The sequence below is a fragment of the Protomyctophum parallelum genome (genome assembly GCF_964188405.1).
Source record: "Protomyctophum parallelum genome assembly, chromosome: 7".
NCBI classification, from domain to species: domain Eukaryota; kingdom Metazoa; phylum Chordata; class Actinopteri; order Myctophiformes; family Myctophidae; genus Protomyctophum; species Protomyctophum parallelum.
In genome coordinates this window covers 15,439,179-15,461,767 of record NC_139705.1, presented here as the reverse complement: position 1 = coordinate 15,461,767, position 22,589 = coordinate 15,439,179, and the positions used below count along the sequence as shown (strand labels likewise).

Genomic DNA, 22,589 nt, shown 5'->3' with positions numbered 1-22,589 from the left:
GGACCATTTAAAGTCTTCAGATGTGTACAGATCTTTTGAAAATAGACGATCTGGAAGCCAACCCATGGACCACCTATTCCGTGGCACACTGGTGGCCCGCGGACCACTGGTTGAGAACCCCTGCTTGGTGCCGTATAAAACCATATTTGGTGTGGTGTATTGGAAAAGGATGTGTTATAGCTCTCCAAGCAAGTTTTCAAATGAAAACATAACTCGGAGCGTCTAAAATAAAGTACAAACCAAAAGACGACGCATGAATTATAGCTATTATCAAAATGTTGAGCGATTTGTATTACATTTTATTTGTTTAGTTTTTTTGTGCCCGTGAGACGGTGTGTGTAACCGTCAGACTATAAAGGAGTTCTGTTATTGTAATCGTACTCTTTCACAATAAACACGGTAGATTTATATCCCACTTTGACAGACAGAGACAGGAGTACACTGCGTGTAGATTTCAGAGTTAAGCCATTTTGACCTGAGGCCGGTAATAAAAAAAATGTCTTCTCAATCCTAAGAGTTTTCTGAAAAGCTTGCGTTGAGCATTTTTGTGTCAAGGACCCCCATTATTATGTACTTGGCCGTGGACACCCCCCCCCCCCCCCCCCCCCATCTCAAAATAATTTGTGGATCCGCAGAAGCAAAGATTTGAGTTAAATATGTTCGCTGTAAAATATATTTATGTATATTCAAAGAATTACAAAACATTTTCAAGATAAAAACAAAACAAAAAAGGCAGATCTACAAGCAAATAAAGCGGCACGAAGTTACACGCTATGAGCTTGTAGATCTGCTATTTCTTTTTGGAATAACCAAAGTAGGCCTATAAAATAAAATCGAAAATGACTCGGATGCTTTACCGGTTTTAAACAGTTAACAGACATAAACAAAATGATGCGCGTGTCATGATTCTGAACACAATATTTCTGTTGTTGTTGTTGAGCGACTGAGAGATTTATTTGGGAAAAAAGTCATTGGGGTGAATACTTTTTTTAATGGCCTCCTCACTATCTTTGGAACAAGGAGAATGATTCATAAATCATTTTGTGTGTGTGTGCGTGTGTGCGTGTGCGCGTGCGTGCGTGCGTGTGTGTGCGTTCTGGGTTCTTGCTGTGCCCTTGGCTGTATGTCCCCGCCGTGCTAGCAGGGCCTCCTCCTCCTCCACAGTACTTTGTGTGCATTTTGTTTATCTGGTGGGTCTGTTATGATTGGCAAGCCCGACGCTTTTCAGATTGGCTGACGGTAATCGTTAACAGACGTCTGAACACTTTGCTTTTTTTCCTTCTAATGACAGACTGAAATACCCCCCCCCCTCTCTCTCTTATCCCCCCCCACGCATCCCCCCAGACTGATCTAGACATGACTCCCTGTCTGCCTTCGCTGTGTGTGTGTGTGTGTGTGTGTGTGTGTGTGTGTTTGTCTTGCATTACTATACTTTTCAGGACCAAATGTCGCCCACACACGTACAGTATAGCGTTTACTGTACGGTGGCAGAAACCTCTTACCTTCCATCATATTGTATCCTTGTTTTGTTTTGTTTTGTAAAAACGGCCCTACTTGATTGTACTGTATGCAGCGTCACATGAAAGCATCACAAGTAGCAGTTCCGCAAGCTTGTGGATCTGCTCGAAAACCGGATCTGAGCAGTAAATAGAAACAGTTCCCCCCGCAAATCAACCATTAGGTCGCCTGGTCGGGATTTGCGGGAGATACATGACCGCTCGCGGGTGTCCGGGAGCGGACGCTAATTCCCGGGAGACTTGTGGGATGTCTGGGTAAATGTATATAGCACTTTAATCCGAAGGGCCTTAGATACAGATTGTGCAATACATTCAGCCATTCACACACACATTCATACACCGATGGTGGAGGAAACCATGCAAGGCACATCGGGAGCAATTAGGGGTTCAGAGTCTGGCATTCATGAAATTGTGTAAAACGTTGATGGCCTCACAAGTACCATATAGTAATATGTGTGCGTGAGTGTGTCTGCGTGTGTGTGTCTGCGTGTTTGCATGTGTGTGGTGGGCGGGTGGGTGCGTGTTTGCATTTAGCGCTCACTTGATGATGTTTAAACAAATCTCCTCAGCTGTCTCAACAAGCTAAACAATCCTCACAAACACAGTGATAGAGAGAGAGAGAGAGAGAGGGAAAATTCTAGGTTTCAAACTTCCTCTGGGATATTTTTCACAGAGAAGAAAAAAGAAGCAAATCCATCACTGTGGCCCTGTCAGCGTGTGTGTGTGTGTGTGTGTGTGTGTGTGTGTGTGTGTGTGTGTGTGTGTGTGTGTGTGTGTGTGTGTGTGTGTGTGTGTGTGTGTGTGTGTGTGTGTGTGTGTGTGTGTGTGTGTGTGTGTGTGTGTGTGTGTGTGTGTGTGTGTGTGTGTGTGGTTTTGAGAGGGGGGAGGGGGATAGAGATGTTTGATGGTCTCATAAAATCACATGCAAAACAGAGAGAGAGAGAGACGGTAATTTCGTAATGATAATGACTTTGAAAAACTCTGGAGCGAGGGATGCCCCTGGGGGGGTTGGGGGGAGGTGGGGTTTGGGGGGAGGGGGGGGCACATGATGGCAGGGAACAAACCACAGGAAAGAAGGAAAGGCACCCGGGGGAAGGAGAGAAAAGCGGATGATGAAGGGATGAGAGGGAAGAGGAGAGGAGGGGGTTCTGCTTGAGCTGTACGCTGTGACCCCCCACCTTCCTAACCACAGATTGAGACATGCACAGGGTTGGTTTACCGTTGACCCCCCCCCCCACCCCCCCACGCACCCGCACGCACTCACACACACACACACACACACACCTTAGGGGTGGGACGGCTCACATACATCCCGATTCAATATCGGTGCCTATAGGATAGAAATTGTGATTCTGTGATTCAACGATTGTTATAAACAATATAGACCATTGATGAAAAGTTTCAATGCCAGATAACGTCATTCAGTCTTTCTGGGATCAAAAATAATATTAATAAAATAAAATAAAAGTTAGCCTGGCCTGCCAGACTAATATCACTGCAATCTCCCCAGGGATAATCTTTTCCTGTGGCAGATTTGTCTGGTTTCCAGGCTAGGATGACCTGAGCCAAAACAAAATTGAGAACCACTGCTTTGCTTGTACAGCACTTTTGTCTGCCTTTTTTCTTTTTTTTAAGGACATCAATAATGTACGGTATACAGCATTTTTCAAATAACATTTCTTCGTCCAAGGGTTTTTCAAACAAAGACAAAAAAACTAAGAATCTTATGGGAGACATATGTGTAGTTGTGTACATAAAAAGTACCATACAGTATAATACTTGAAGTTGTTAGCAAAAAAGATACATGAGTAAGACAGTAAGGTAACAACCCTGCAAAAGACCTGACCATAACTCATAGCTCTCTTGGTGTGGCTTGTTGCTTGCCTTGTCTACTGAGTTGGAGATCGGGGTTCGACTCCAGCTCAGGGTGCTAAACGTTACATTGGTGTCAGAAGTGGTCGAGGACCGCTGGATCGTGCCCCTGCGCGAGGGACGTGAGGGACGTGAGGGACTGGAGGAGTGAAGCGAGAAGCGCGGGGGCATGCTGCAGACAGGAGGGGGTAGAATGTAACGTTTAGCACCCTGAGCTGGAGTCGAACCCCGATCTCCAACTCAGTAGACAAGGCAAGCAACAAGCCACACCAAGAGAGCTAGCTCCCTTGGAGGAGCAAGTTACGGCCGGGTCTTTTGCAGGGTCGTTACAGTATTTTCATTCAAAGCTTGCCACTACAAAATCTGGTCCCAAAGGTATTACATGTTTCACCCAATTAGGCCAAACCTTTTAAACTTCTCCTTTTGCAGTTTGAGAGAGAAAGTGATCTGTTCCATATTGTAGATATCATTCACTATATCTATCCATTATTTTATGGTGGGGGCCTCGGGAAGCAACCAGCTGTCGTGTAATTAAATCTCTTGACCTCTCCGTTGACCTCTCCGCTGACCTCTGTTGATTGACAGGCGCTGCAGCTGCACGGTGGCGCCGAGGACGCCAACAGGAAGTGTCCCGGTGGCGGCGGCGGTGACATCACGGAGCGCCTGCGTCTCCTGGAGCAGGAGGTGTCCCGCTCCAGAGAGGAGTCCAGGAGGTCCCAGGCCGAGGTGGACCGCCTGATGGCCGCGCTGCGCGACGCGGAGGCCGACCGCTGCAGCAAGGACAAGAAGATCGCCGACCTGGAGAGGTGAGCGACACGACGTCTTCTCACCCACAAAATCAACTGTAGTTTTAGTTGACTAAAATCTTGTGATATTTCGTTGACTAAAACTAGACTCAAATGATTGTACTATTGTGATATGGCAAAAACGTGTTCTATAAAAAAAAATACGGATCTGGAAAAATTGGGATTCGGCAGATCAGGCAAAAAACTATTATTTTATTTTATTATTTTCAAAAGACTATGACTACTTGCTGTCAAGATTCAAGATTCAATAATGTATTTGCCATGTCAACAAGTGATAGGAATTTGTCTTGGTTCATACTCAACATATACAGACAACCATAGATACACAAACAAGAAGGACAGTACAATACAAAAACAAAAACCAGCAGCATAGGAAATTACATTCAGTTTCTTTTAAAGTGCTATATGTATGTACTATGAGTTCAGATGTCTAATGGCTACAGGGTAAGTGCTATCCCTGAAGCGACATGTTGAGCTCTGGATACTTCTATATCTCCTGCCTGATGGGAGGAGATTGAAGAGGTGATGTGCAGGATGGGAGTTGTCTGCAATGATTTTATTTGCCTTCCTAATTATTCTGGTGGAATAGAGTGAGGAAAGTGTAGGGAGGCTGCATCCAATGTTTTTTGATGCGCAACGTACTACTCTTTCAAGCTTTAATTTGTCTTGAGAGGTTGTGTGACCAAACCAGACAAGCATGGAGAAGGTGAGAACACTTTCAATAGTGGCCCTATAGAAGTGAGTCATGGCTGCTTGGCTGACTTTGAACTTCTTAAGCTGCCGCAGGAAATAGAGACGCTGGTGTGATTTACTTATTATGAGACTGGTGTTAAGATCCCATGATAAGGATTCATGGATGGTGGTCCCTAGGAACCGGAAGGAGGAAACTCTTTCTACCTCTTCCCCATTGATGAAGATCGGGGGGAGGGGACTCGATTTCTTTTTCCTAAAATCTATAAACATCTCTTTGGTTTTAGAGATGTTTAGAATCAAGTTGTAACTCTTACACCATCTCACCAGCTCCTCTACTGCTCTGCGGTATAATAAGACCTACTAAGGATGTGTCATCAGCAAACTTATACATCATAACTGTACTAAAGTGAGATTGACAGAAATGAGTGTATAATGAGTAGAGAAGTGGAGAAAGGACGCACCCCTGGGGGGCCCCAGTGTTTAGGAGCCTCGACAGCGAGACGAGATCACCTATTTTGACCACCTGTTTCCTGTTACATAGAAAATTAAAGATCCATTTACATAGATGTGTACTGACGCCTAGCTCCTGTAGGGTTGAGATCAGCTTCCCAGGCACTATTGTATTAAATGCGGAGCTGAAGTCAACAAAAAGTACACGAGCATAGGTGGATCTGGATTCTAGGTGTTGGGTGATAGTGTGCAGACAGAGGGATACTGCATCATCTACACTCCTATTTGGACAGGTGTTTACAGACCAGTCGCTCAAAGACTTTCATAATGACAGATGTTAGGGCAACAGGCCTATAGTCATTAAGACAGGTGATATTATTTTTCTTTGGGACAGGAATGATAACCGCAGATTTAAAGCAAGCAGGCACAGTACAGAGTTCAAGTGACCAGTTGAAAATGGAAGTGAGGATAGGTGCAAGTTGGTCAGCACAGTGTTTTAGTGTGGCAGACGACACGCCATCAGGCCCTGCCGCCTTTCTGGGGTTTTGCTGACGGAGCAACAGTCTGACATCATGTTCATGTATGTGGGTACTGTGCCTGTGAGCTTGGGAACGTGAATGATTTCCGGGTCGTGCTGGAAGAGGCAAGGAGGCAGACATTTGAGTATTGGGATAGAGAGAGAGAGAGAGAGAGAGAGAGAGAGAGAGAGAGAGAGCGAGAGAGACAAAGAGACAACAGTACGGTGTCCTGACAAAGTGTGGCGTCCTTCTCTTATAGCGAGTGACACGTGCTTGACCCGCACATGAACTGTTGTGCAGCAGATCTGCAAGCATTTCAGTAAGTGCTCTATTTATAAAAAAGTAATCCACAAGACGTAAACTTGTCCAGATTGTGTCCTCTCAGCACTTGAGACCACTTCCACCCTGTCATGCTTTTTGCCTGATGTAATCTGCGCTGTACAAGTGCACACACTGTACTCTATATACTATAGAGTGTATACCAGGGGTTGCTGGTTGTTTCTAATGATTATTTCCTGGTCATTTGTTTTGGTGCGTGGATGTCTCCACTACAGACCTGGGTGAGTAGCCACTAAGTGTGCTTGTTAAACATCCATCCATCTGTGACTGCTTCCTCATTCACTCTCTCAGCGTCATGGTGTAGCGCTCAGCCTGCTCGCTTTCCAACTTTCCCAGGTATAAAGTTGGTAACCAGCGGGCATTTTGGCTCCGAGCTGGTCTTAGTGAGCTCAGAGCCTTTTCCTCCTTTACTGTATACTGCATGTCCATCCATTCATCCGTCCGTCTGTCTGTCTGTCCGTCCGTCCATCCATCCAGCCATCCATCCATCCATCCATCCATCCATCCATCCATCTTCAACCGTTTATCCGGAATTGGTTTACACACTTCCCTTTCCCGAGCAATATTAGCAACTTCCTCCCGGGATATCCCGAATCGTTCCCAGTCCAGTGTGGAGGTACAGGGCCCTCTTTTCGTCAGTGCCTACATTTATTTTCTTTCTATTAACCCAGAGCCAGACTCGCGCAGAGCGCCTCACAACTCGGCTAATTGGAGCTACACAACAAAACACAGTGATTGAACCAACAAAAGAACTAAAAAAAAATAAGCGGGGGCCAGACTCTCGAGAGCGCTTCTTTCACCTTGAAGTTAATGATACGCATGCCATTCTTGTTTTATTTGTGTCCTACTTTTTTATTTTTTATTATTCTTATTCAGAAGTTATAATTTTTTTCAGATTTTGTTTTAATTCATCTCAGAAATGGTCAAAACGAATAAAGCTGCACTATGTAACTTTTCTCGTCTACCCCGGATTTGAGCCTGGTTAACTGTGCAAGTGCTGACATTTGTTCCAGTTGAACTATTAGAGCCTGCTTGCTCAGGGGATAAATTGAATCTTGACAGGTCAGGTCAAAAAAGGCATGAGCTTTGAACGATCTAAAATGTCTCAATAGAAGAGCAGGGAGAAGAAACCCCACCACCCCAATTGTATAAGTTATATTGTATATACAGTATATATATACTCTACCATATACAGATTGAATAAGTTATATTGAATTAACATATACTCCACCATACAGATTGTATAAATTATATTGAATTAACATATACTCCACCATACAGATTGGACAACATTACATTTTGAAAAAGTTACATAGTTTCTCTTTAAATAATTCCGTAAATTTAAAAAGCTCAAGGAATAGTGAAAACACGCGAGATTGTCTATTTTCACGATTGGGCTTAATTGGCTAAGTCCATGTTAATTTAGGTAAGTTTGTGTCCTGGGTATTATACACCCAAACGTTTCTGTTTTGGGTCTGTTTGGGGAAACACTGACTCGAAAACGTCACGTCAGCCCCAAAGCGTGCCGGGTTTCCAACTTTCCCAGGTATATAAAGTCAGTAAGCGACCAGGGGGCATTTTGGCTCCGGGCTGATTCTCAGGGAGCTCGGATTGGAGCGGCCCCGCAGGGACGGTATAAAACGCACGGACAGTATACGGCCCAGCGTTCAGCGTTTAACTGGCCAACGCACCAGGAACAATCCCAGCGCCCCCGCTCTGCTGGCGGAGCCACGTAACAATGAGGCAGTTTATACGTTTCCTGACTGATGTCACTGGAGACGTATAGAGTGTTGTGTTGAGGGGAGTGAGACTGACCGCCGAGCTACTTCATCTACAGTACACTACACACACACACATACAACCCTATCGTGCGTGCGTGTGCAGCACACATAAAATCCTTGGTGATAATCTGACTACAACCGTGTTCATTTGGTTCCATTTCAGTAAAACTATCACTAACGATTTTAGTGCGTACACGTGTGCGTGTGTGCGTACGACCCATAGGTGCATGCGTGAGTGTGTGTGTGCGTCAGCCAGGCAGCCAGCCAGTGGTGTTGTACATCCAGCCTAGAGAGAGAGAGAGAGCTGCTCTGACTGTTTATACTGCTCTGTTTATTACTGGCATTCTGCTACTCAATTATCATCTGATTTATGGATTGGCATGCTGTGTGTGTGTGTCTGTGTGTACACACCCAAATGAGTGGTTGTGCAGTGCCAAGGCAGAGGTGTGTGTTTGTGTGTGTGTGTGTGTGTGTGTGTGTGTGTGTGTGTGTGTGTGTGTGTGTGTGTGTGTGTGTGTGTGTGTGTGTGTGTGTGTGTGTGTGTGTGTGTGTGTGTGTGTGTGTGTGTGTGTGTGTGTGTGTGTGTGTGTGTGTGTGTGTGTGTGTGTGTGTGTGTGTGTGTGTGATGCATGTGTTTGTGATGCATGTGCACGTGTATGCAAGAATGTGTGCGTGTACAACATCTGTGTATGCTGCTGAGAAGAGAGCCGTCATTTGAAGAGAAAGGACTGGTATTCTCTAAAAGCACACAGTCAGTCAGGTGTTTGAAAGCTGGCGCTGTGTGGTTCTGAACAGATCACAAATGGATCTGGATGCGTCATCAGCGCCCATATACCCTGGGTGGTGTTGGCAAAAGGGCCTTTCTGTGTGGAGTGTGTTCTCCCCGGGTCCCCTAGGGTAGGTAGGTAGTGGTACCCTCTCTAAACTGTCTCCCCCTAGTCGGCCAGGGTGCCTTATGGAGGGGGAAAGGAACTGGTTGGAATAACATGTTCCTTCAACACGCAACCATGTCCAACCGGGGAAACTTTCACCTGTCAGGTGAAAAGAAGCGGCCTGGACTCCTCATGCATGGAAGGAAGCATGAGGTAAATCCGTTGCTCTCCCCAGGTTGGCAGGAGTCAGTGTATAGCGCGCAGGATTAGATAATGGGTGAAAAAATGGGTGACAAAATTTGTTGGACTTGGATACAATTAAACAAAATAATAATAATGGATCTGCATGTGCTCCGAACAGCACTGCCATCATCCAGCCGTGTTTCCTGCCTCGTTCATTAGCCGTTTTACACACTCTGTCTCTGTGACTCTGGCAGCGTGACGTGGCTGTTGGCTCCTTCTCATGACATCCAGCAGTCACCCAGCACTCACAGCCGGCGCTGCATGCACTTAGTTGCTCCCACTGAGTTTGTTGTTAAAAAAGTCCAATTTAACTACATGAATAGGGCATTAGGGCTGCACAGAACCTTTTGGGGGGCTAATTATCAGGCGAGCATCTGGATATGTTTCTTGGTACGCACTGCAGGCTGACATCTCTACTCCATACCACAACGTTACTTTAGCTTGCATGAGACAGATAAAATGAACTGTTCACCTAATGCCGCAGCTGATGTTCCATGTTTAACGTATTTCCAAAGTGTGTACATCGTTTAAGTCACTGATGCATGGTTTTCATATCGTATATGAACTTTGGCTAAAATCTTGCGTTTAATCTTGTTTACTTGGTTAGATTGCGCTCCGAACGGCATCATAACAACTTGTCATTGCAGCTTGGCTACAACAGAAATGGACTTCCTCTTCCGCTTCAAAATAAGAGTGACTTGTAATGATTCAAGTCAACAATAGTTTAATTTCTAAGTCTAGTTAGTAGATAGACAGTTGAAGTATGACACCAGAGCTACTGTATAGTAAAGGCCGGTATTGGCGGGAGTGCTTCAAAATTAATTACTAGCTGTGTCAGTCACTCCCCGTCTGAAAAGGCAAAGACTTGTAGAGCTGCTGTTGGGGTCGGGGTCAGGCTCAGGATGAAGCATTTAGGGGTTACACAGGGTTAGGAGTTGTTTGTAGCACGGTGGCATTTGTTTATCTTCATCTGTGAGTCTGTTTCATGCCACTTGTCTACTGTCTTGTCTAATGTGCGTGTGTGCGTGCGTGTGGTGCGTGCTTCTGCATGGACAGGATGGTGCGCTAGGTTTAAGCATGCGTTCTTGCGTACACGATAGAGACCAGCGGCTGGCGGATTTAGCCACAGTTGCCGCGGGTGAACCGCAGTTTAGGGTGGATTTGAGTCAATTCAATATATTATACATTAATATTGGATAAACCACGGGTGAAATAATGCGGGAAATAAATTAATGGCATCTATATATCTATATGCTTATTATAGCTTTTAAAACGCACAAAATCTTGGCGTGCATTATTTTAAATACATCATTTCCCTTGATCTGGCACAAATTAGCCGCCTATGAAGTTGGCGGCTAATGAACAACACAGTGGTCTCCTACAGGCAGCTACGCTAGGGTTGGTAACAGGCAGCTAGTGAGTCTGAGAGAAACTTAAAACTAAGTAAAACAGAAGGGAGGAATATACGTTTGGCGTGGGACTGGGAGTGATTCAGTTCTTTACCCTGCCGATGACCGCTGGATATACTGTATGAAAATACGTTGCAATGTGAGAATGTGCAGGATGGCGTGTTACCATGGAAATAGATATATACAACCACTACGTAGCATTGATATAGAACAAAGCGGAGATCCGGGCACACTTGATGTTAAAAGGAGGAAAACTTTATTGAACTACGTAACATTGGTGAACTGTCGAGAGAAGTGGTGAGTGACATTGTTTGTACAAGTAGTATAAATAGAGGTTGCAGTATAACAAGCTCACAACACGTCGCAGCGACAAAAAAGGGTGACTAAAAAAGCTCATCCGCTGATCTCTAGTGCACGAGGTGTATGCAAGAATGTGAGCATGTACAATATATGTGTATGTATATGCAGGTTCTTTTGGGTGCGTGTGTGTGGATAACACTGTACTATAGCGTACAGTCGTGTGTGTGTTTGTGTGTACGCGCATGTGTGTGTTTGCGTGTGTGTGTGTGTGTGTTTAGAGAAGCGTTTGGAGCATTTCTCTCTCTCTCTCTCCATCTATCTCTCTCGCCCTCTCTCTCGTCCATCATGTGGCTAGAGGTTGTTGTCTCATTAGTGTCAGACAGTGCCTGAACACAGCGCTCAGGTCAGCACACACAGGTCAGAGGTCAAGCAGCCTAGTTAGCAGGTCACACTGTAGCCACGCGCATGCACACGCACACACACACACACACACACACACACACACACACACATTCCTGGGGGTTTTATGTGTAATATGTGTGTTTAGATATTTTTGCGACCACAAATCGCATCTATGGAATTGTGCATTTCCTGTCAGTGTGTTGTCACCCCAGGCAAGGCCCCATATATGGCGCTCAGGTCTCGTGACATCATCAGGGATGGCGATGTGGAGACCCTGATGTCATAGTAAATGTGACTTGCTCAGCCCATAAATTGATGACATCCCTGATGTCATCAATATATGGGCTGAGCAGCAACACTACATCTGACCTCAAACCCTTAGCTCTCCATATATGGATATATGTCAGAACCTGTTCTGACATTCCATGTTGATCTATCCCCATCCATCCTTCCTCTTCGATGTCTGCCTTTGGACTTATACCTGTCCATTCAAATTTTAAACTCTAGACAGGCCTGCCCCAAAAATTTGGTGCAGGCCCAAAAATGTAGGCCTGGCCCTACCTGGGCCCTCATCAAACCCTGTACAGTCAAAAGAATGTCCCCTCTACCACCCTTAGATCTCCATATACTGTATGGAGCTGGACCTCATCAAACCCTGTACACTCAAGACATGCTCCTTATATGGCCAGTACATAATTCATTCCATGTTGATCTGACCCCCCATGCCAAAGCGCCAGCGCTCGCCCAGCAGTCTGCCGTCAACGAGGCGGATGCGTGCATACGTCCTCGCCCTTCAGGCTGTCCTCAGTCAGGGTGTCCTCAGTCACTGTGTCCTCAGTCACTGTGTCCTCAGTCACTGTGTCCTCAGTCACTGTGTCCTCAGTCAGGGTGTCCTCAGTCACTGTGTCCTCAGTCACTGTGTCCTCAGTCAGGGTGTCCTCAGTCACTGTGTCCTCAGTCAGGGTGTCCTCAGTCACTGTGTCCTCAGTCACTGTGTCCTCAGTCAGGGTGTCCTCAGTCAGGGTGTCCTCAGTCACTGTGTCCTCAGTCACTGTGTCCTCAGTCACTGTGTCCTCAGTCACTGTGTCCTCAGTCACTGTGTCCTCAGTCACTGTGTCCTCAGTCACTGTGTCCTCAGTCACTGTGTCCTCAGTCACTGTGTCCTCAGTCACTGTGTCCTCAGTCACTGTGTCCTCAGTCACTGTGTCCTCAGTCACTGTGTCCTCAGTCACTGTGTCCTCAGTCAGGGTGTCCTCAGTCAGGGTGTCCTCAGTCAGGGTGTCCTCAGTCAGGGTGTCCTCAGTCACTGTGTCCTCAGTCACTGTGTCCTCAGTCACTGTGTCCTCAGTCAGGGTGTCCTCAGTCACTGTGTCCTCAGTCACTGTGTCCTCAGTCACTGTGTCCTCAGTCAGGGTGTCCTCAGTCACTGTGTCCTCAGTCACTGTGTCCTCAGTCAGGGTGTCCTCAGTCACTGTGTCCTCAGTCACTGTGTCCTCAGTCACTGTGTCCTCAGTCACTGTGTCCTCAGTCAGGGTGTCCTCAGTCACTGTGTCCTCAGTCACTGTGTCCTCAGTCACTGTGTCCTCAGTCAGGGTGTCCTCAGTCACTGTGTCCTCAGTCACTGTGTCCTCAGTCAGGGTGTCCTCAGTCACTGTGTCCTCAGTCACTGTGTCCTCAGTCACTGTGTCCTCAGTCACTGTGTCCTCAGTCACTGTGTCCTCAGTCAGGGTGTCCTCAGTCACTGTGTCCTCAGTCACTGTGTCCTCAGTCAGGGTGTCCTCAGTCACTGTGTCCTCAGTCAGGGTGTCCTCAGTCAGGGTGTCCTCAGTCACTGTGTCCTCAGTCAGGGTGTCCTCAGTCAGGGTGTCCTCAGTCACTGTGTCCTCAGTCAGGGTGTCCTCAGTCACTGTGTCCTCAGTCAGGGTGTCCTCAGTCACTGTGTCCTCAGTCACTGTGTCCTCAGTCACTGTGTCCTCAGTCAGGGTGTCCTCAGTCAGGGTGTCCTCAGTCACTGTGTCCTCAGTCAGGGTGTCCTCAGTCACTGTGTCCTCAGTCACTGTGTCCTCAGTCACTGTGTCCTCAGTCAGGGTGTCCTCAGTCACTGTGTCCTCAGTCACTGTGTCCTCAGTCACTGTGTCCTCAGTCAGGGTGTCCTCAGTCACTGTGTCCTCAGTCACTGTGTCCTCAGTCACTGTGTCCTCAGTCAGGGTGTCCTCAGTCACTGTGTCCTCAGTCACTGTGTCCTCAGTCAGGGTGTCCTCAGTCACTGTGTCCTCAGTCACTGTGTCCTCAGTCACTGTGTCCTCAGTCAGGGTGTCCTCAGTCACTGTGTCCTCAGTCACTGTGTCCTCAGTCAGGGTGTCCTCAGTCAGGGTGTCCTCAGTCAGGGTGTCCTCAGTCACTGTGTCCTCAGTCACTGTGTCCTCAGTCACTGTGTCCTCAGTCAGGGTGTCCTCAGTCACTGTGTCCTCAGTCACTGTGTCCTCAGTCACTGTGTCCTCAGTCAGGGTGTCCTCAGTCACTGTGTCCTCAGTCACTGTGTCCTCAGTCAGGGTGTCCTCAGTCAGGGTGTCCTCAGTCACTGTGTCCTCAGTCAGGGTGTCCTCAGTCACTGTGTCCTCAGTCACTGTGTCCTCAGTCAGGGTGTCCTCAGTCACTGTGTCCTCAGTCACTGTGTCCTCAGTCAGGGTGTCCTCAGTCACTGTGTCCTCAGTCACTGTGTCCTCAGTCAGGGTGTCCTCAGTCACTGTGTCCTCAGTCAGGGTGTCCTCAGTCACTGTGTCCTCAGTCACTGTGTCCTCAGTCACTGTGTCCTCAGTCACTGTGTCCTCAGTCACTGTGTCCTCAGTCAGGGTGTCCTCAGTCAGGGTGTCCTCAGTCAGGGTGTCCTCAGTCACTGTGTCCTCAGTCACTGTGTCCTCAGTCACTGTGTCCTCAGTCACTGTGTCCTCAGTCAGGGTGTCCTCAGTCACTGTGTCCTCAGTCACTGTGTCCTCAGTCAGGGTGTCCTCAGTCACTGTGTCCTCAGTCACTGTGTCCTCAGTCACTGTGTCCTCAGTCAGGGTGTCCTCAGTCACTGTGTCCTCAGTCACTGTGTCCTCAGTCAGGGTGTCCTCAGTCACTGTGTCCTCAGTCAGGGTGTCCTCAGTCACTGTGTCCTCAGTCAGGGTGTCCTCAGTCAGGGTGTCCTCAGTCACTGTGTCCTCAGTCACTGTGTCCTCAGTCACTGTGTCCTCAGTCACTGTGTCCTCAGTCACTGTGTCCTCAGTCAGGGTGTCCTCAGTCACTGTGTCCTCAGTCACTGTGTCCTCAGTCAGGGTGTCCTCAGTCAGGGTGTCCTCAGTCACTGTGTCCTCAGTCAGGGTGTCCTCAGTCACTGTGTCCTCAGTCACTGTGTCCTCAGTCAGGGTGTCCTCAGTCACTGTGTCCTCAGTCACTGTGTCCTCAGTCAGGGTGTCCTCAGTCACTGTGTCCTCAGTCACTGTGTCCTCAGTCAGGGTGTCCTCAGTCACTGTGTCCTCAGTCAGGGTGTCCTCAGTCACTGTGTCCTCAGTCACTGTGTCCTCAGTCACTGTGTCCTCAGTCACTGTGTCCTCAGTCACTGTGTCCTCAGTCAGGGTGTCCTCAGTCAGGGTGTCCTCAGTCAGGGTGTCCTCAGTCACTGTGTCCTCAGTCACTGTGTCCTCAGTCACTGTGTCCTCAGTCACTGTGTCCTCAGTCAGGGTGTCCTCAGTCACTGTGTCCTCAGTCACTGTGTCCTCAGTCAGGGTGTCCTCAGTCACTGTGTCCTCAGTCACTGTGTCCTCAGTCACTGTGTCCTCAGTCAGGGTGTCCTCAGTCACTGTGTCCTCAGTCACTGTGTCCTCAGTCAGGGTGTCCTCAGTCACTGTGTCCTCAGTCAGGGTGTCCTCAGTCAGGGTGTCCTCAGTCACTGTGTCCTCAGTCACTGTGTCCTCAGTCACTGTGTCCTCAGTCAGGGTGTCCTCAGTCAGGGTGTCCTCAGTCAGGGTGTCCTCAGTCAGGGTGTCCTCAGTCACTGTGTCCTCAGTCACTGTGTCCTCAGTCACTGTGTCCTCAGTCAGGGTGTCCTCAGTCACTGTGTCCTCAGTCACTGTGTCCTCAGTCAGGGTGTCCTCAGTCAGGGTGTCCTCAGTCAGGGTGTCCTCTGTCACTGTGTCCTCAGTCAGGGTGTCCTCAGTCACTGTGTCCTCAGTCACTGTGTCCTCAGTCACTGTGTCCTCAGTCACTGTGTCCTCAGTCAGGGTGTCCTCAGTCAGGGTGTCCTCAGTCACTGTGTCCTCAGTCACTGTGTCCTCAGTCACTGTGTCCTCAGTCACTGTGTCCTCAGTCACTGTGTCCTCAGTCACTGTGTCCTCAGTCAGGGTGTCCTCAGTCAGGGTGTCCTCAGTCAGGGTGTCCTCAGTCACTGTGTCCTCAGTCAGGGTGTCCTCAGTCACTGTGTCCTCAGTCACTGTGTCCTCAGTCACTGTGTCCTCAGTCACTGTGTCCTCAGTCAGGGTGTCCTCAGTCAGGGTGTCCTCAGTCAGGGTGTCCTCAGTCACTGTGTCCTCAGTCAGGGTGTCCTCAGTCACTGTGTCCTCAGTCACTGTGTCCTCAGTCACTGTGTCCTCAGTCACTGTGTCCTCAGTCACTGTGTCCTCAGTCAGGGTGTCCTCAGTCAGGGTGTCCTCAGTCAGGGTGTCCTCAGTCACTGTGTCCTCAGTCAGGGTGTCCTCAGTCAGGGTGTCCTCAGTCACTGTGTCCTCAGTCACTGTGTCCTCAGTCACTGTGTCCTCAGTCAGGGTGTCCTCAGTCAGGGTGTCCTCAGTCAGGGTGTCCTCAGTCACTGTGTCCTCAGTCACTGTGTCCTCAGTCAGGGTGTCCTCAGTCAGGGTGTCCTCAGTCAGGGTGTCCTCAGTCACTGTGTCCTCAGTCAGGGTGTCCTCAGTCAGGGTGTCCTCAGTCAGGGTGTCCTCAGTCACTGTGTCCTCAGTCACTGTGTCCTCAGTCAGGGTGTCCTCAGTCACTGTGTCCTCAGTCACTGTGTCCTCAGTCACTGTGTCCTCAGTCAGGGTGTCCTCAGTCAGGGTGTCCTCAGTCACTGTGTCCTCAGTCACTGTGTCCTCAGTCAGGGTGTCCTCAGTCAGGGTGTCCTCTGTCACTGTGTCCTCAGTCACTGTGTCCTCAGTCACTGTGTCCTCAGTCACTGTGTCCTCAGTCACTGTGTCCTCAGTCACTGTGTCCTCAGTCACTGTGTCCTCAGTCACTGTGTCCTCAGTCACTGTGTCCTCAGTCAGGGTGTCCTCAGTCAGGGTGTCCTCAGTCAGGGTGTCCTCAGTCAGGGTGTCCTCAGTCACTGTGTCCTCAGTCACTGTGTCCTCAGTCAGGGTGTCCTCAGTCAGGGTGTCCTCAGTCACTGTGTCCTCAGTCAGGGTGTCCTCAGTCACTGTGTCCTCAGTCACTGTGTCCTCAGTCACTGTGTCCTCAGTCACTGTGTCCTCAGTCACTGTGTCCTCAGTCACTGTGTCCTCAGTCACTGTGTCCTCAGTCAGGGTGTCCTCAGTCAGGGTGTCCTCAGTCAGGGTGTCCTCTGTCACTGTGTCCTCAGTCAGGGTGTCCTCAGTCACTGTGTCCTCAGTCACTGTGTCCTCAGTCACTGTGTCCTCAGTCACTGTGTCCTCAGTCACTGTGTCCTCAGTCACTGTGTCCTCAGTCAGGGTGTCCTCAGTCAGGGTGTCCTCAGTCAGGGTGTCCTCTGTCACTGTGTCCTCAGTCAGGGTGTCCTCAGTCACTGTGTCCTCAGTCACTGTGTCCTCAGTCACTGTGTCCTCAGTCACTGTGTCCTCAGTCACTGTGTCCTCAGTCACTGTGTCCTCAGTCACTGTGTCCTCAGTCACTGTGTCCTCAGTCACTGTGTCCTCAGTCACTGTGTCCTCAGTCACTGTGTCCTCAGTCAGGGTGTCCTCTGTCAGGGTGTCCTCAGTCAGGGTGTCCTCAGTCACTGTGTCCTCAGTCACTGTGTCCTCAGTCACTGTGTCCTCAGTCACTGTGTCCTCAGTCACTGTGTCCTCAGTCACTGTGTCCTCAGTCACTGTGTCCTCAGTCAGGGTGTCCTCAGTCAGGGTGTCCTCAGTCACTGTGTCCTCAGTCACTGTGTCCTCAGTCACTGTGTCCTCAGTCACTGTGTCCTCAGTCAGGGTGTCCTCAGTCAGGGTGTCCTCAGTCACTGTGTCCTCAGTCACTGTGTCCTCAGTCACTGTGTCCTCAGTCACTGTGTCCTCAGTCACTGTGTCCTCAGTCACTGTGTCCTCAGTCAGGGTGTCCTCAGTCAGGGTGTCCTCAGTCAGGGTGTCCTCAGTCAGGGTGTCCTCAGTCACTGTGTCCTCAGTCACTGTGTCCTCAGTCAGGGTGTCCTCAGTCAGGGTGTCCTCAGTCAGGGTGTCCTCAGTCAGGGTGTCCTCAGTCACTGTGTCCTCAGTCACTGTGTCCTCAGTCACTGTGTCCTCAGTCACTGTGTCCTCAGTCACTGTGTCCTCAGTCACTGTGTCCTCAGTCACTGTGTCCTCAGTCAGGGTGTCCTCAGTCAGGGTGTCCTCAGTCACTGTGTCCTCAGTCACTGTGTCCTCAGTCACTGTGTCCTCAGTCACTGTGTCCTCAGTCAGGGTGTCCTCAGTCAGGGTGTCCTCAGTCACTGTGTCCTCAGTCACTGTGTCCTCAGTCAGGGTGTCCTCAGTCAGGGTGTCCTCAGTCAGGGTGTCCTCAGTCAGGGTGTCCTCAGTCACTGTGTCCTCAGTCAGGGTGTCCTCAGTCACTGTGTCCTCAGTCAGGGTGTCCTCAGTCAGGGTGTCCTCTGTCAGGGTCCACACAATGAGAGTCGCTGTTCTCAATCAAAATGAGCGTCAGTGTGAAAATATGAGGGAAACGTGCCGCTGTCTGCGTGCATGCTGAACATACAGCATGGTGTCTGTAGCATCTGTGGAGGAGGAGAATGGATGTCTTTTTAATCAGACTGTTTGTGTTGGAACGCCATCAGATGGCCTATTAACCACTATCTGAGAGAGAGAGAGAGAGAGAGAGGGAGAGAGTAGACAAGCAGATGATGAAATCATACTCTCGTCCAAGTTGGCCGTGCAGCAACACTCCATGATGGATGTTAGTCGGCTGGTCATATAGCAGTACATACTGTGGGCCAGAGGGGGGGGGGGGCACTGACAGTTACTTCATGGCTTACATCTCATAATGGTGTTTGGCGCTCCTCACTAACCGGCCGATCGTTACCGGCACCTTTTTATTAATCTGGTTATTATTTCATGTATTAGTTTCGTGCGTGTGAATAGCAGCCTGCAGTGATGGAACACACCAGCATGTACTAGCTGAAGACTATATTTACAAAGCATTTTGATAGTAAGCTCACGTCCAAAATGCCAGGTTAAACGTGGTTAAACCCACACAATAATCTTTGTCTTCTTGCCTTCCAGACGGCAGGACATCATTAACTGAGCACTGGAAGTGTCATGGATGGTCACACGTGAAAGTGAAAGACACATTTTAAGAAGAGGCCATGCCGTCATTGTGGGAGGGAGTCTGGGAGCGAGCGGGGAGTATGTACGGTAACAGTAACAGGGGGAATTCCAGGCCGCTCGTCGTTGCTATGTATCCACGGCTCCCGCTGACTAAACACAGCCCGCAGTGTGTGTGTGTGTGTGTGTGTGTGTGTGTGTGTGTGCGTGTGTGTGTGTTTTCCCTCCGCCGGCATCATAATTTCTAATAATAAGGTGCGCGGGCTGGGTTAACATGCTAATGATAGTGTCAGACCGCATACCGCCGCCGTTATGTGTGGATGTGAACCCCGCGTGGATGCGCTCCATCTGGAACCTAGCCGCTCGGCGCTAATGAGCCTTCAGAAGCACATGTGAAGAGTTCCACTCCCCGAAAAAAAAAACCAAAAGCACACCATACCGCCGCTTCAATAATGAAGAGGCTAAATTTATGCTCCCGTCGTACGACGGTGGTGTCGCGCTATAGCCAGCTGCGAAGCTTGTGGGTCGGCTGCACAGCACAGCAAGCTAGCGGCGACACCACCCTCGTACGACGACGTACACATGGGAGGGGGCCTAATAATAACACACTGACTAACACGAGACGCAGTCAAGTTGTAACATAATGGTTTCTGGCTCGCAGGGACATTATACTTATCCCTCACTTTAATTTATTGAAAGATATTCAAAGGGGAAATGGTACCGAAAATAATAAAGAAAAAATAAATTGGATATGCAGTCATCTGGATTTTTCATCTAACCCAAGTGAATAGACAAAAAAAAAGGTTTTTTTGTGTTCTGGTTCCCAAACTGAATTATTATATTGTTATGTCTTTGGCCACTTCTCATATACCATATAGTTCCACAGCTCCTTCAATGTTGTCCTCGAGGAGGTTGAAGCGACGGCAAAACCTATGTTAACTATACAGTATATCAACCTCCCATATGTCCCACCATATCACTGCTAGGGACTGGCTAAGCACTCTGGTATGTAAAGGGAGGCTTTCAGGAAAGATGGGGGGGGTGTGTGTCCGTGTGTGTGTGTGTGTGTGTGTGTGTGTGTGTGTGTGTGTGTGTGTGTGTGTGTGTGTGTGTGTGTGTGTGTGTGTGTGTGTGTGTGTGTGTGTGTGTGTGTGTGTGTGTGTGTGTGTGTGTGTGTGTGTGTGTGTGTGTGTGTGTGTGTGTGTGTGTGGCGTGCGTGCGTGCGTGCGCAGCGTGTGTCAAGGGGAGTCTTGAGGAGAATGGGAGCTTGGTGTTGGGCTTGGCAAGAACCTGCTGGCTAGAAGGAACTGCTTGGTCCTTGGCTGACACACATGCACGCGCACACGCACACACATACTGTATGGACACATGCACACACATCATTTGCAGTCTTGCTCTTATAAGCGTACGAAATTCCAGATGTTCAATATAATGACCTATAGAGCATCATTCGTTTGAGCACAAGCACTGTGACTCTCTCTCTCTCTCTCTCTCTCTCTCTCTCTCTCTCACGCACCTCACACTCATCATCCTGACAGCCAGGCCAGCGCCCCCTGTGGTTCTCACAGGGGCGGCGAAGGTCAGCGTGTTTGTAAACAGCATGCGTGGCTGTGTGCGTGTGTGCATGTGTCAGGTTGCATGTGTTCTCGATAGCATGAATGAATGAATGGCCATGTGAGGTCACAGAGCTGCATGCGTGAGACCGCATGCACACACACACACTCGCGCGTGAGACTGCATGCAGTCCAACAGATATACTGTATACTAGATGGTACCTGGGAACAGACCCGGCCCACATCACGCGGTAGGGAGTCACACTGCCATTCATAACACACTGACAATAGAATGCACCCGCTTCCCTCTCACGCACGCACGCACGCACACATGCACGCACGCACACACACACATCTGCTTTCTCAGTGGAGTGCTCATTCTTGATTTTCTGATACTCACACACACAGACAAGTATATACTGTATACTCGCGCACACACACACACACACACACACACACACACACACACACACACACACACACACACACACACACACACACACACATACATACACCACACACACACATACACACACACACCACACACACACACACGCAGGGCACGTGCACACACATGAACACAACAGGCCCAAGCCGCAGTATTTGCGTAGCGATAAGAGACGTCTCAGGGCCATGAAGCATCTATCAGCGATATAAACAGACGTGGTCTGTTTGGATCTCTCAGCGCTCCGTCCAGCCCAGTTCCTCTGATAAGGCTCTCCGAGGCTCCCACTGTTGACCTGACTGCCTCACGCTATACTTTCATATTTCAATATTTCCCCCCTGCCCCCAACCTCTGTCTTTAGACAGAGGGGGGGAGGGGTGTAGGAGAGTGAAGTAAGGTACCAAAACCTCACCTCCTCATTACAATCATGGACATTGTTTCGCCTATAAGTCAGCTCTGGTCAAACGGCCTAATTGAAAAGGATCCTGCTGTTCCCGCCCCCTGGCCTATCACACGAGTGTGATTAAAGGTCCTTGAACACTGCTGCGTTTTTCAGATTTTATCAGCATTTTCCCGCTGCTTTTCCGTCTCCAAGGACCTCTAGGCCATTGTTTTGGCCTAAGTCACACATTGGTCACATTGGCCCCAAAACTTGCCTAAGTATGGGGTAATTGTCCAAGTCAAAATATAAATTAGCCCAACCCATTTTATCCTCTTATGTTACGTAACTGGCAGTGTTATTTTTGTATGTCAATAGTCACATATTGTTATGAACCTTTTGATTAAGAAATATCATATACGGTAGTTTGTTTTGTATGAGTTTGTTTGAGTTTGTTTGTGTTTTCTAAATAACGAAAAGTTAGAGAGACAGACAGGGAGACAGACAGACAGACAGACAGACAGACAGACAGACAGGGAGACTAAAGTACATAGTAATAAAAGGTGATGGTACAGTAGAGGCGCAGAGCGGTGCTCTTCACGGCCAGGACTAAAGCAGAGCTGCTTGTGTTGGACGGCTGGGCCGGTGGAGAGCTCCAAATGGACAGAGTATAGAGCCAGAGAGGTGGAGCGCTCCAAATGGACAGAGTATAGAGCCAGAGAGGTGGAGCGCTCCAAATGGACAGAGTATAGAGCCAGAGAGGTGGAGCGCTCCAAATGGACAGAGTATAGAGCCAGAGAGGAAATGTGAAGAAGGAAGAATAAAAAATGACTTATTACGCTCCATTTAGGAACCTGCTGGCCTCGTGCACACAGTGCTCTCTCTCTCTCTCTTTATTTCACTTTGGCTCTCTCGTCCTCCCTTAGCCCGCTGCCAGAGCCCAGCTGTTATACGTAGCTGCAGTGTGTGTGTGTGTGTGTGTGTGTGTGTGTGTGTGTTGTCACATCGAACACTGCCCATTTACAAGGGCTTGTAGATCTTCTGAGCTTGTACATCTTCTATTTACGACGCAGCGACACCGTGGGAAAAACTCAGCCTCAACCCCTCCCCCCTACCCCACATCTCTCTCTCTCTCTCTCTCTCTCTCTATGCTATGGAAAGAAGACTATTTTCTGTCTCACTCAGATGGAAATACTAATACATAATAATGAATACATAATTCCGTTCACATGTGCGCTCCACACTCATTTGCACGGCAGTCACACATATCTTTGCGGTTATACATGCCATAGCGGTCTTATGAAGCCCTGATTTATACTTCATCATTTATACAGTCATAACACGTGGTACAGTAGGCTATATCCCGTGGTGAAAATGAGACGACTGCAACACGTACACTGTGAGCTTGTAGATCAGCTTTTTTTGGCTGCAGCACCCCACCGTATGGACTATAGTAAACTGTAAATTGACTGAAACGTGACGCTTGATTG

The 22,589-nt window shown here is 48.7% G+C and overlaps 1 protein-coding gene across 1 annotated transcript in view; it reads left to right on the top strand.

Annotated features, from left to right (window-relative positions):
- The window catches only part of LOC310861947 (ERC protein 2-like), a gene marked incomplete at both ends in the record, with an annotated part of 338,757 nt that overhangs the window by 158,857 nt on the left and 157,311 nt on the right, over positions 1 to 22,589 (top strand). Inside the window, one exon of the mRNA XM_083769684.1 lies at positions 3,975 to 4,195. Coding sequence (XP_083625810.1) covers positions 3,975 to 4,195 — 221 coding nt within the window. The remainder of the gene's footprint in view (positions 1 to 3,974; positions 4,196 to 22,589) is intronic.